The sequence below is a fragment of the Ranitomeya variabilis genome, chromosome 5 (assembly GCF_051348905.1).
Source record: "Ranitomeya variabilis isolate aRanVar5 chromosome 5, aRanVar5.hap1, whole genome shotgun sequence".
Classification (NCBI taxonomy): Eukaryota; Metazoa; Chordata; class Amphibia; order Anura; family Dendrobatidae; genus Ranitomeya; species Ranitomeya variabilis.
In genome coordinates this window covers 4,244,487-4,258,229 of record NC_135236.1, presented here as the reverse complement: position 1 = coordinate 4,258,229, position 13,743 = coordinate 4,244,487, and the positions used below count along the sequence as shown (strand labels likewise).

The 13,743-nt window shown below is 46.4% G+C and overlaps 1 protein-coding gene across 4 annotated transcripts in view; it reads left to right on the top strand.

Annotated features, from left to right (window-relative positions):
• The window catches only part of LOC143773231 (phospholipid scramblase 3-like), a 78,663-nt gene extending 65,326 nt beyond the window's left edge, over positions 1-13,337 (top strand). For 2 of the 4 annotated variants that reach the window (XM_077260720.1, XM_077260724.1), the window contains exons 2-7: positions 4,569-4,622; positions 5,869-5,896; positions 6,770-6,954; positions 8,031-8,192; positions 8,345-8,506; positions 12,910-13,337. In XM_077260720.1, coding sequence (XP_077116835.1) covers positions 4,569-4,622; positions 5,869-5,896; positions 6,770-6,954; positions 8,031-8,192; positions 8,345-8,506; positions 12,910-12,948 — 630 coding nt within the window. In that variant the 3' untranslated portion in view covers positions 12,949-13,337. The other 2 variants (XM_077260721.1, XM_077260723.1) reach the window with 2 other exon arrangements.
• The last annotated feature ends 406 nt before the right edge of the window (positions 13,338-13,743 follow it).

Here is a 13,743-nt window from a genome sequence, read left to right as displayed (position 1 = left end):
GTACCACTCCTCCTGTATATATACACTGCACAGTACCACTTCTCCTGTCCTGTATATATACACTGCACAGTACCACTTCTCCTGTCCTGTATATATATACACTGCACAGTACCACTCCTCCTGTCCTGTATATATACACTGCACAGTACCACTTCTCCTGTCCTGTATATATACACTGCACAGTACCACTCCTCCTGTATATATACACTGCACAGTACCACTTCTCCTGTCCTGTATATATACACTGCACAGCACCGCTCCTCCTGTATATATACACTGCACAGTACCACTCCTCCTGTATATATACACTGCACAGTACCACTCCTCCTGTATATATACACTGCACAGTACCACTCCTCCTGTATATATACACTGCACAGTACCACTCCTCCTGTATATATACACTGCACAGTACCACTCCTCCTGTATATATACACTGCACAGTACCACTCCTCCTGTATATATACACTGCACAGTACCACTTCTCCTGTCCTGTATATATACACTGCACAGTACCACTCCTCCTGTATATATACACTGCACAGTACCACTCCTCCTGTATATATACACTGCACAGTACCACTCCTCCTGTCCTGTATATATACACTGCACAGTATCACTCCTCCTGTATATATACACTGCACAGTACCACTCCTCCTGTCCTATATATATACACTGCACAGTACCACTCCTCCTGTCCTGTATATATACACTGCACAGTGCCACTCCTCCTGTCCTGTATACACTGCACAGTACCACTCCTCCTGTATATATACACTGCACAGTACCACTCCTCCTGTCCTGTATATATACACTGCACAGTATCACTCCTCCTGTATATATACACTGCACAGTACCACTCCTCCTGTCCTATATATATACACTGCACAGTACCACTCCTCCTGTCCTGTATATATACACTGCACAGTGCCACTCCTCCTGTCCTGTATACACTGCACAGTACCACTCCTCCTGTATATATACACTGCACAGTACCACTTCTCCTGTCCTGTATATATACACTGCACAGTACCACTTCTCCTGTCCTGTATATATACACTGCACAGTACCACTCCTCCTGTATATATACACTGCACAGTACCACTTCTCCTGTCCTGTATATATACACTGCACAGTACCACTCCTCCTGTATATATACACTGCACAGTACCACTTCTCCTGTATATATACACTGCACAGTACCGCTCCTCCTGTATATATACACTGCACAGTACCACTCCTCCTGTATATATACACTGCACAGTACCACTCCTCCTGTATATATACACTGCACAGTACCACTCCTCCTGTATATATACACTGCACAGTACCACTCCTCCTGTATATATACACTGCACAGTACCACTCCTCCTGTATATATACACTGCACAGTACCACTTCTCCTGTCCTGTATATATACACTGCACAGTACCACTCCTCCTGTATATATACACTGCACAGTACCACTCCTCCTGTATATATACACTGCACAGTACCACTCCTCCTGTCCTGTATATATACACTGCACAGTATCACTCCTCCTGTATATATACACTGCACAGTACCACTCCTCCTGTCCTATATATATACACTGCACAGTACCACTCCTCCTGTCCTGTATATATACACTGCACAGTGCCACTCCTCCTGTCCTGTATACACTGCACAGTACCACTCCTCCTGTATATATACACTGCACAGTACCACTCCTCCTGTCCTGTATATATACACTGCACAGTATCACTCCTCCTGTATATATACACTGCACAGTACCACTCCTCCTGTCCTGTATATATACACTGCACAGTATCACTCCTCCTGTATATATACACTGCACAGTACCACTCCTCCTGTCCTGTATATATACACTGCACAGTACCGCTCCTCCTGTCCTGTATATATACACTGCACAGTACCACTCCTCCTGTCCTGTATATATACACTGCACAGTACCACTCCTCCTGTCCTGTATACACTGCACAGTACCACTCCTCCTGTATATATACACTGCACAGTACCACTCCTCCTGTCCTGTATATATACACTGCACAGTACCACTCCTCCTGTCCTGTATATATACACTGCACAGTACCCTCCTCCTGTCCTGTATATATACACTGCACAGTACCACTCCTCCTGTCCTGTATATATATACACTGCACAGTACCACTCCTCCTGTCCTGTATATATACACTGCACAGTACCGCTCCTCCTGTCCTGTATATATACACTGCACAGTACCTCTCCTCCTGTCCTGTATATATACACTGCACAGTACCACTCCTTCTGTCCTGTATATATATACACTGCACAGTACCACTCCTCCTGTCCTGTATATATATACACTGCACAGTACCACTCCTCCTGTCCTGTATATATACACTGCACAGTACCACTCCTCCTGTCCTGTATATATACACTGCACAGTACCCTCCTCCTGTCCTGTATATATACACTGCACAGTACCACTCCTCCTGTCCTGTATATATATACACTGCACAGTACCACTCCTCCTGTCCTGTATATATACACTGCACAGTACCGCTCCTCCTGTCCTGTATATATACACTGCACAGTACCTCTCCTCCTGTCCTGTATATATACACTGCACAGTACCACTCCTTCTGTCCTGTATATATACACTGCACAGTACCACTCCTCCTGTCCTGTATATATACACTGCACAGTACCACTCCTCCTGTATATATACACTGCACAGTACCTCTCCTCCTGTATATGTACACTGCACAGTACCACTCCTCCTGTATATATACACTGCACAGTACCACTCCTCCTATCCTGTATATATACACTGCACAGTACCACTCCTCCTGTATATATACACTGCACAGTACCACTCCTCCTGTATATATACACTGCACAGTACCACTCCTCCTGTATATATACACTGCACAGTACCACTCCTCCTCTATATATACACTGCACAGTACCACTCCTCCTCCTGTCCTGTATATATACACTGCACAGTACCACTCCTCCTGTCCTGTATATATACACTGCACAGTACCACTCCTCCTGTCCTGTATATATACACTGCACAGTACCACTCCTCCTGTCCTGTATATATACACTGCACAGTACCACTCCTCCTGTCCTGTATATATACACTGCACAGTACCACTCCTCCTGTCCTGTATATATACACTGCACAGTACCACTCCTCCTGTCCTGTATATATACACCGCACAGTACCACTCCTCCTGTCCTGTATATACACTGAACAGTACCACTCCTCCTGTATATATACACTGCACAGTACCACTCCTCCTGTATCTATACACTGCACAGTACCACTCCTCCTGTCCTGTATATATACACTGCACAGTACCACTCCTCCTGTCCTGTATATATACACTGCACAGTACCACTCCTCCTGTCCTGTATATATACACTGCACAGTACCACTCCTCCTGTCCTGTATATATACACTGCACAGTACCACTCCTCCTGTCCTGTATATATACACTGCACAGTACCACTCCTCCTGTATATATACACTGCACAGTACCACTCCTCCTGTATATATACACTGCACAGTACCACTCCTCCTGTCCTGTATATATACACTGCACAGTACCACTCCTCCTGTATATATACACTGCACAGTACCACTCCTCCTGTCCTGTATATATACACTGCACAGTACCACTCCTCCTGTCCTGTATATATACACTGCACAGTACCACTCCTCCTGTCCTGTATATATACACTGCACAGTACCACTCCTCCTGTCCTGTATATATACACTGCACAGTACCACTCCTCCTGTCCTGTATATATACACTGCACAGTACCACTCCTCCTGTCCTGTATATATACACTGCACAGTACCACTCCTCCTGTCCTGTATATATACACTGCACAGTACCACTCCTCCTGTCCTGTATATATACACTGCACAGTACCACTCCTCCTGTATATATACACTGCACAGTACCACTCCTCCTGTATATATACACTGCACAGTACCACTCCTCCTGTCCTGTATATATACACTGCACAGTACCACTCCTCCTGTATATATACACTGCACAGTACCACTCCTCCTGTCCTGTATATATACACTGCACAGTACCACTCCTCCTGTCCTGTATATATACACTGCACAGTACCACTCCTCCTGTCCTGTATATATACACTGCACAGTACCACTCCTCCTGTCCTGTATATATACACTGCACAGTACCACTCCTCCTGTCCTGTATATATACACTGCACAGTACCATTTCTCCTATCCAGTATGACAGCTACACCACATTACTGTCCTGGTTTCTCGTTATCCTGAATATTCTCTGATTACAACACATAACGCAATTTCCTGTTGCACAGCACAGTGCCCTGAGACAGAGCGGCAGCACAGGAAGACACGATGGTATGGGCGTGACTCTATAGCGGTGTCTGCACTGTATATACAGGTCATAGTGTAGTGGTGTCTGCACTGCATATACAGGTCATGGTGTAGCAGTGTCTGGACTGAGTATGTATAGCTCTTGGTATAGCATTTGGCATTGTCATACGTGAACACTGACTCTTCTCTCTGTCTACAGATAATTATGGCTGGAGTCGCTCTAGTCCCACCCGGACTCCAGGATTTAATCTCGGTGAGTGTGTACAAATATTCAGAGGTTTGCATGTTGAAATTCCGAGAGAGACTGTAGCAGCATATGATGTGTAGGAGATGATGAGTATTGTCCGACATGATAGAAGTGTCGGAGAAGGTGACAATGTTGGTAGTGTGATGCACTGGTGATGGAGGATTTGGAGGTGATGGTTGTTGTTTTGTTGAAGGAGGTTTTGGAAGTGATTGTACTGGTGGTGATGGAGGTTTCAGAGGTGATGATGGCTATGGTGCTGTTGATGTAGGTTTCAGAGGTGACGATCCAGGTTGTAGTGTTGATGATGGAGGTGTAGGAGGAGGTGATGATGGTTGTGGTGCTGTTGATGAACGTTTCGGAGGTGATGATGGTAGTGTCGGTGATGGAAGTTTTGGAGGTGATGATGGCTATGGTGATGATGGCTGTGGTGATGCTGGTGGAGGTTTCGGAGGTGATGATGGTTCAGGTTGTAGTATTGGTGATGGAGGTTTTGGAGGTGATGATGGGTCTAGTGTTAGTGATAGAGGTTTAGTTGGTGATGATGGTTGCAGTGTTGGTGATGGAGGTTTTGGAGGTGATGATGGCTATGGTGATGATGGCTGTGGTGATGCTGGTGGAGGTTTCGGAGGTGATGATGGTTCAGGTTGTAGTATTGGTGATGGAGGTTTTGGAGGTGATGATGGGTCTAGTGTTAGTGATAGAGGTTTAGTTGGTGATGGAGGTTTTGGAGGTGATGATGGCTATGGTGATGATGGCTGTGGTGATGCTGGTGGAGGTTTCGGAGGTGATGATGGTTCAGGTTGTAGTATTGGTGATGGAGGTTTTGGAGGTGATGATGGGTCTAGTGTTAGTGATAGAGGTTTAGTTGGTGATGATGGTTGCAGTGTTGGTGATGGAGGTTTTGGAGGTGATGATGGCTATGGTGATGATGGCTGTGGTGATGCTGGTGGAGGTTTCGGAGGTGATGATGGTTCAGGTTGTAGTATTGGTGATGGAGGTTTTGGAGGTGATGATGGGTCTAGTGTTAGTGATAGAGGTTTAGTTGGTGATGATGGTTGTAGTATTGGTGATGGAGGTTTTGGAAGTGATGATTGTGTTGTTGGTTATAGAGTTGTAGGATAAGGTGACAATGTTTGTAGTGTTGGTGATGGAGGATTTGGAGGTGATGATGGTTGTGGTGTTGGTGATGGAGGTTTTGGAGGGGGTGATGATGATCGTATTAGTAATGCTATAATTTTTCTCTTTGTCACAGCTCACTCATGTCCACATAAATCAGAAGTGTAAGTTTCCTCTTGCTGGGCCCATTTACATACATAAATCTTGTGTCCTGGATTACGAGTTGTCATGGTCGCCATTCATGTGGGCTCTTTGGTCTTATATTACATCACACCAGAGAGAGATCTCCCTATTAATAATGAGTGAACGTGCTCGGATAACTTCTTATACGAGCACGCTCGGGTGTTATCCGAGCACTCAGCAATTCTTGTATATTATGTTCGATACTCTGCAGGTGTATGATTTCCGGCTGTTAGAGAGTTACAACACATGCGGGGATTGTCTGTTTGTTACGCAATCCTCATGTGATAACGCTGTCTAACAGCCACATATCGTGCATCAACAGGGACGAGAACATAATATACGATCACTCCCAGATGCTCGGCTAAGACCCCAGCGTGTTTGGATAAGACGCTCATCACTACTATATACTGGAGATGTAAATAACCATCCTCATCAGAGGCTGTGGACACCACTGATCATAAGAAACCAGATGATGTCAGCAAGCCTTGAGCACACACACCAACTATCCACAGCTGCCACACGAATTAGAGCATGCTGGGAGTTGTAGTTTTACACCACAATTTATCATGTCTGTATTTTAGGCTTTCTACATCACTGAACACCATTATGACCGGGTTCTAGACTTACTAGATTACTTGATACCATAATGATTGTTGTCTAAGTTTTTCAGATAACCTAATGCTATCATGTCTGTCTTTGCTCCTGGCTTTCTAGAACAGCGGACAGCAGCATGTCTATATTCTAGGCTTTCAGTTCAGATCCCCCCCCATAACCACGATGACCATGCTGTGAATGTACTAGGCATATATACAAGACCTTGGTAGGGTGCACTTACTTATGGTCTTCCATTGCAGACAACAGCGTGTTTCAGAGTTACTGCAGCTATGACTTGTGTGGATCTAGTGGTCACCTCCTCTACCAGGCCACAGAGCTGCGGGAATTCTGTGGACCTCGGATTGATGTCAGAGTCCAGAACATAAATGGAGAACAAGTCTTGAGCCTTTACATGCCTTCCAACTTCTGCAGCTGGGAAACTACAGTAAGTCCAACCCTCAGCCTCTGAGTACCAGGGAGACCGGACCTTACACCGCAATGTCATCCGAACCTCTCTACATGGAAATCTAGGAAGAATTCAGTGTAATATGTGGTCTACAGTATGTCTAGGGGTCAGGTGATGCGAACCCCGGGCCTTAGCGACTGTGTGATGTGAGGTCCAGGGCTTGGCATCAGTGTACTGTAGTTCCTGGTCTTGGGATTAATGTGATGTCAGGTCTAGGTCTTGGGGTCAGTTTGATGTGAGGTACCTGTCTTTGGATCATAGTGATGTGATGTATGAGTCTTGGCATCAGAGTGATGTGATGTCTGCATCTTGGCGTCAGTGTGTTATGAGGTCCGTGTCTTGGCATCAGTGTGTTATGAGGTCCGGGTCTTGGCGCTGGTAAGATATAAGATCCGGGTGTTGGTGTGATGTGAGGTTTAGGTCTTAAGGTACCGTCACATTAAGTGACGCTCAGAGTTATGTCCAGGTCTTGACGTCCATGTGATGTGAGGTCCTGTTCCTGGTGTCCATGTGATGTGAGGTCCAGGTCTTAGCATCTGTGTGATCTGAGGTCCGAGTCTTGGTTTCAGTGTGATGTGAGGTTCGGATCTTAGTAGTTTCTTAGCGTCCGTGTGATATGTGTTCCGAATTTTGACGTTGATGTGAGGTTTGGGTCTTGGGTCAATGTGACATGGAGTCAGCTTGATATGAGATTTGGGTCTAGGCGTATGTGTAATGAGTTTTGTGTCTTCACATTGATGTGTTAGGAGGTCCAGGTCCTGGCATCAGTGTGATATGAGATCCAGGTCTTGACATTGATGTTATATGAGATATTGGTCTGGGCATAGTTGTGAAATGAGGTCTGAGTCTTGGCATTGGAGTGATATGAGGTCCTGGTCTTGATGTTATGTGAGGTCCTGCTCTGGGCGTATTTGTGATATGAGATCCTGGTCTTGGCCTTGGTGTTATGTGAGGTACTGGTCTGGGTATAGTTGTGAGATGAGGTGTGGGACTTGGTGTTGGTGTGATGTTGGATTTAGGTCTTGGACAGTTTGATTTATTGTGATGTGCTTCAGTTACAGGTCATGGACGCTTCAGGTCATCTCCTTGGATTAATCGACCAGAACTGGTCATTTTCCTCATTATCTTTTGACATCTTGAACCCATTAAATCAGATCTGCCTAAAAGTGAAAGGTCCAGGCTGGGGGGAAGGCTTCATGTCTGACCAAGTCTACCAGGTTAGTAGTCATCCACCAGTAATGTCCACCCACAAGTAGCAACTCCTTGATTCTCCAAGACTGGGATGTCCAACTTCCTGGAATCAATAGAACATATGGGTCCGGGGGGCCCTCTGTCCGTTCAATGTCACATGTTGCATCTTGTGCCCTAGGTGCTGTCAGCTGACAAGTCCTTCTTGGTCGGCCAGATAACACGCGTGTGGCGAGGACTGGGCCAGGAAATGATCTCTCGAGAAGACAAGTTTGTGGTTCAATTCACTCCTGACCTGGAAGTTTCCATGAAAGCCGTGCTGGTGTCCTGCACATTACTGATTGTGAGTGTCAGTGGGCAATATTGGGGGCCACCTGTGATGTCACCGCTGATCTATGCTGATGGAAAGGTGGCATTCTCAGTTATTTCGCCGCTGATCTCTGGTGATGGATAGGAGACATTCTCAGTGATGTCACCGCTGATCTCTGGTGATGGATAGGAGGCATTCTCAGTGATGTCACCGCTGATCTCTAGTGATGGATAGGAGGCATTCTCAGTGATGTCACCTCTGATCTCTGGTGATGGATAGGAGACATTCTCAGTGATGTCACCTCTGATCTCTGGTGATGGATAGGAGACATTCTCAGTGATGTCACCGCTGATCTCTGGTGATGGATAGGAGACATTCTCAGTGATGTCGCCGCTAATCTCTAGTGATGGATAGGAGACATTCTCACTGATGTCACCTCTGATCTCTGGTGATGGATAGGAGACATTCTCAGTGATGTCACCTCTGATCCCTGGTGATGGATAGGAGACATTCTCAGTGATGTCACCGCTGATCTCTGGTGATGGATAGGAGACACTCAGTGATGTCACCGCTGATCTCTGGTGATGGATAGGAGACATTCTCAGTGATGTCACCTCTGATCTCTGGTGATGGATAGGAGACATTCTCAGTGATGTCACCTCTGATCTCTGGTGATGGATAGGAGACATTCTCAGTGATGTCACCTCTGATCTCTGGTGATGGATAGGAGACACTCAGTGATGTCACCGCTGATCTCTGGTGATGGATAGGAGACATTCTCAGTGATGTCACCGCTGATCTCTAGTGATGGATAGGAGGCATTCTCAGTGATGTCACCTCTGATCTCTGGTGATGGATAGGAGGCATTCTCAGTGATGTCACCGCTGATCTCTGGTGATGGATAGGAGGCATTCTCAGTGATGTCACCTCTGATCTCTGGTGATGGATAGGAGACACTCAGTGATGTCACCGCTGATCTCTGGTGATGGATAGGAGACATTCTCAGTGATGTCACCTCTGATCTCTGGTGATGGATAGGAGACACTCAGTGATGTCGCCGCTGATCTCTGGTGATGGATAGGAGACATTCTCAGTGATGTCGCCGCTAATCTCTAGTGATGGATAGGAGACATTCTCACTGATGTCACCTCTGATCCCTGGTGATGGATAGGAGGCATTCTCAGTGAGGTCACCTCTGATCCCTGGTGATGGATAGGAGGCATTCTCAGTGATGTCACCTCTGATCTCTGGTGATGGATAGGAGACATTCTCAGTGATGTCACCGCTGATCTCTGGTGATGGATAGGAGACATTCTCAGTGATGTCACCTCTGATCTCTGGTGATGATAGGAGGCATTCTCAGGGATGTCACTGCTGATCTCTGGTGATGGATAGGAGACATTCTCAGTGATGTCACCGCTGATCTCTGGTGATGGATAGGAGACATTATCAGTGATGTCACCTCTGATCTCTGGTGATGGATAGGAGACATTCTCAGTGATGTCACCTCTGATCTCTGGTGATGATAGGAGGCATTCTCAGGGATGTCACTGCTGATCTCTGGTGATGGATAGGAGACATTCTCAGTGATGTCACCTCTGATCTCTGGTGATGATAGGAGGCATTCTCAGGGATGTCACTGCTGATCTCTGGTGATGGATAGGAGACATTCTCAGTGATGTCACCGCTGATCTCTGGTGATGGATAGGAGACATTATCAGTGATGTCACCTCTGATCTCTGGTGATGGATAGGAGGCATTCTCAGTGATGTCACCGCTGATCTCTAGTGATGGATAGGAGACATTATCAGTGATGTCACCGCTGATCTCTGGTGATGGATAGGAGACATTCTCAGTGATGTCACCTCTGATCCCTGGTGATGGATAGGAGGCATTCTCAGTGAGGTCACCTCTGATCCCTGGTGATGGATAGGAGGCATTCTCAGTGATGTCACCTCTGATCTCTGGTGATGGATAGGAGGCATTCTCAGTGATGTCACCTCTGATCTCTAGTGATGGATAGGAGGCATTCTCAGTGATGTCACCTCTGGTGATGGATAGGAGACATTCTCAGTGATGTCACCGCTGATCTCTGGTGATGGATAGGAGACATTCTCAGTGATGTCACCGCTGATCTCTAGTGATGGATAGGAGGCATTCTCAGTGATGTCACCGCTGAACTCTAGTGATGGATAGGAGACATTCTCAGTGATGTCACCGCTGATCTCTGGTGATGGATAGGAGACATTCTCAGTGATGTCACTTCTGATCTCTGGTGATGGATAGGAGACATTCTCAGTGATGTCACCTCTGATCTCTGGTGATGGATAGGAGGCATTCTCAGTGATGTCACCTCTGATCCCTGGTGATGGATAGGAGACATTCTCAGTGATGTCACCTCTGATCTCTGGTGATGGATAGGAGGCATTCTCAGTGATGTCACTTCTGATCTCTGGTGATGGATAGGAGACATTCTCAGTGATGTCACCGCTGATCTCTGGTGATGGATAGGAGACATTCTCAGTGATGTCACTTCTGATCTCTGGTGATGGATAGGAGACATTCTCAGTGATGTCACCTCTGATCTCTGGTGATGGATAGGAGGCATTCTCAGTGATGTCACCTCTGATCCCTGGTGATGGATAGGAGACATTCTCAGTGATGTCACCTCTGATCTCTGGTGATGGATAGGAGGCATTCTCAGTGATGTCACCGCTGATCTCTAGTGTTGGATAGGAGACATTCTCAGTGATGTCACCTCTGATCTCTGGTGATGGATAGGAGACATTCTCAGTGATGTCACCGCTGATCTCTAGTGATGGATAGGAGGCATTCTCAGTGATGTCACCTCTGATCTCTGGTGATGGATAGGAGACATTCTCAGTGATGTCACCTCTGATCTCTGGTGATGGATAGGAGACATTCTCAGTGATGTCACCGCTGATCTCTAGTGATGGATAGGAGACATTCTCAGTGATGTCCCCGCTGATCTCTGGTGATGGATAGGAGGCATTCTCAGTGATGTCACCGCTGATCTCTGGTGATGGATAGGAGGCATTCTCAGTGATGTCACCTCTGATCTCTGGTGATGGATAGGAGGCATTCTCAGTGATGTCACCTTTGATCTCTGGTGATGGATAGGAGACATTCTCAGTGATGTCACCTCTGATCTCTGGTGATGGATAGGAGACATTCTCAGTGATGTCACCGCTGATCTCTGGTGATGGATAGGAGACATTCTCAGTGATGTCACCGCTGATCTCTGGTGATGGATAGGAGGCATTCTCAGTGATGTCACCTCTGATCTCTAGTGATGGATAGGAGGCATTCTCAGTGATGTCACCTCTGATCCCTGGTGATGGATAGGAGGCATTCTCAGTGATGTCACCGCTGATCTCTAGTGATGGATAGGAGGCATTCTCAGTGATGTCACCGCTGATCTCTAGTGTTGGATAGGAGACATTCTCAGTGATGTCACCTCTGATCTCTGGTGATGGATAGGAGACATTCTCAGTGATGTCACCGCTGATCTCTAGTGATGGATAGGAGGCATTCTCAGTGATGTCACCTCTGATCTCTGGTGATGGATAGGAGGTATTCTCAGTGATGTCACCTCTGATCTCTGGTGATGGATAGGAGGCATTCTCAGTGAGGTCACCGCTGATCTCTGGTGATGGATAGGAGACATTCTCAGTGATGTCACCTCTGATCTCTAGTGATGGATAGGAGGCATTCTCAGTGATGTCACCTCTGATCCCTGGTGATGGATAGGAGGCATTCTCAGTGATGTCACCTCTGATCTCTAGTGATGGATAGGAGGCATTCTCAGTGATGTCACCGCTGATCTCTGGTGATGGATAGGAGACATTCTCAGTGATGTCACCGCTGATCTCTGGTGATGGATAGGAGACATTCTCAGTGATGTCACCGCTGATCTCTAGTGATGGATAGGAGACATTCTCAGTGATGTCACCTCTGATCTCTGGTGATGGATAGGAGACATTCTCAGTGATGTCACCGCTGATCTCTGGTGATGGATAGGAGACATTCTCAGTGATGTCACCGCTGATCTCTAGTGATGGATAGGAGGCATTCTCAGTGGTGTCACCGCTGATCTCTGGTGATGATAGGAGACATTCTCAGTGATGTCACCGCTGATCTCTGGTGATGGATAGGAGGCATTCTCAGTGAGGTCACCGCTGATCTCTGGTGATGGATAGGAGACATTCTCAGTGATGTCACCGCTGATCTCTAGTGATGGATAGGAGACATTCTCAGTGATGTCACCGCTGATCTCTGGTGATGGATAGGAGACATTCTCAGTGATGTCACCGCTGATCTCTGGTGATGGATAGGAGGCATTCTCAGTGATGTCACCGCTGCTCTGATGATGACACTCCTGATCTCTGGTGAACACTGTGCTTTTTCCTGTGCAGGATCTCCTGGAGCACCAGAGGCGCAGACAGTCGCAGTGAGAGTCCTGTAGGCGGAGCTCAGACAATGCTGCACTGTCTTCATGTGTATATTATAAAGACATGGATCACTCGTCTCATCATCCACACGACTCATGGAACTAGTTTTCTTCTCCTCCCTCTTTCCTGCAGAACACACTGTCATCACCAAGCGGCAGCATCCAACCTTTGTATATACCAAGCTGATGTGTCCACTTTCATCTAAATAAATCACGTCTTCCCACCAGTCTTCTGTTATATGCCAACTAGGCTTCTGTCATAGAAAATATTGCACTCTCTAATGCCGCCTGTGAGTGTGGGCAGTCACCCCTCCCTCTCATACAGATTTCCAGTCGCAAAAATACAGTTGTACTCAAAAGTTTACACACCCCAGCAGAATTTTTGCTTTCTTGGCCTTTTTTCAGATAATATGAATGATAACACCAAAACTTTTCCTTCACTCATGGTTAGTGATTGGGTGAAGCCATTTATTGTGTTTTCTGTTTATAAATCATAATGACGACCAAAACATCCAAATGACCCTGATCAAAAGTTCACACACCCCATTTCTTACTGTGTATTGCCCCCTCTAACATCAATGACAGCTTGAAGTCTTTTGTGGTAGCTCGGGATGCGGTTCTTTATTTTCTCAGATGGTAAAGCTGCCCACTCTTTTTGACAAAAAGCCTCCAGTTCCTGTAAGTTCCTGGGCTGTCTAGCATGAACTGCGCTTGAGATCTCCCCAGAGTGGCTCAATGATATTGAGGTCAGGAGACTGAGATGGCCACTCCAGAACCTTCACTTTGTCGACTTGGCCTT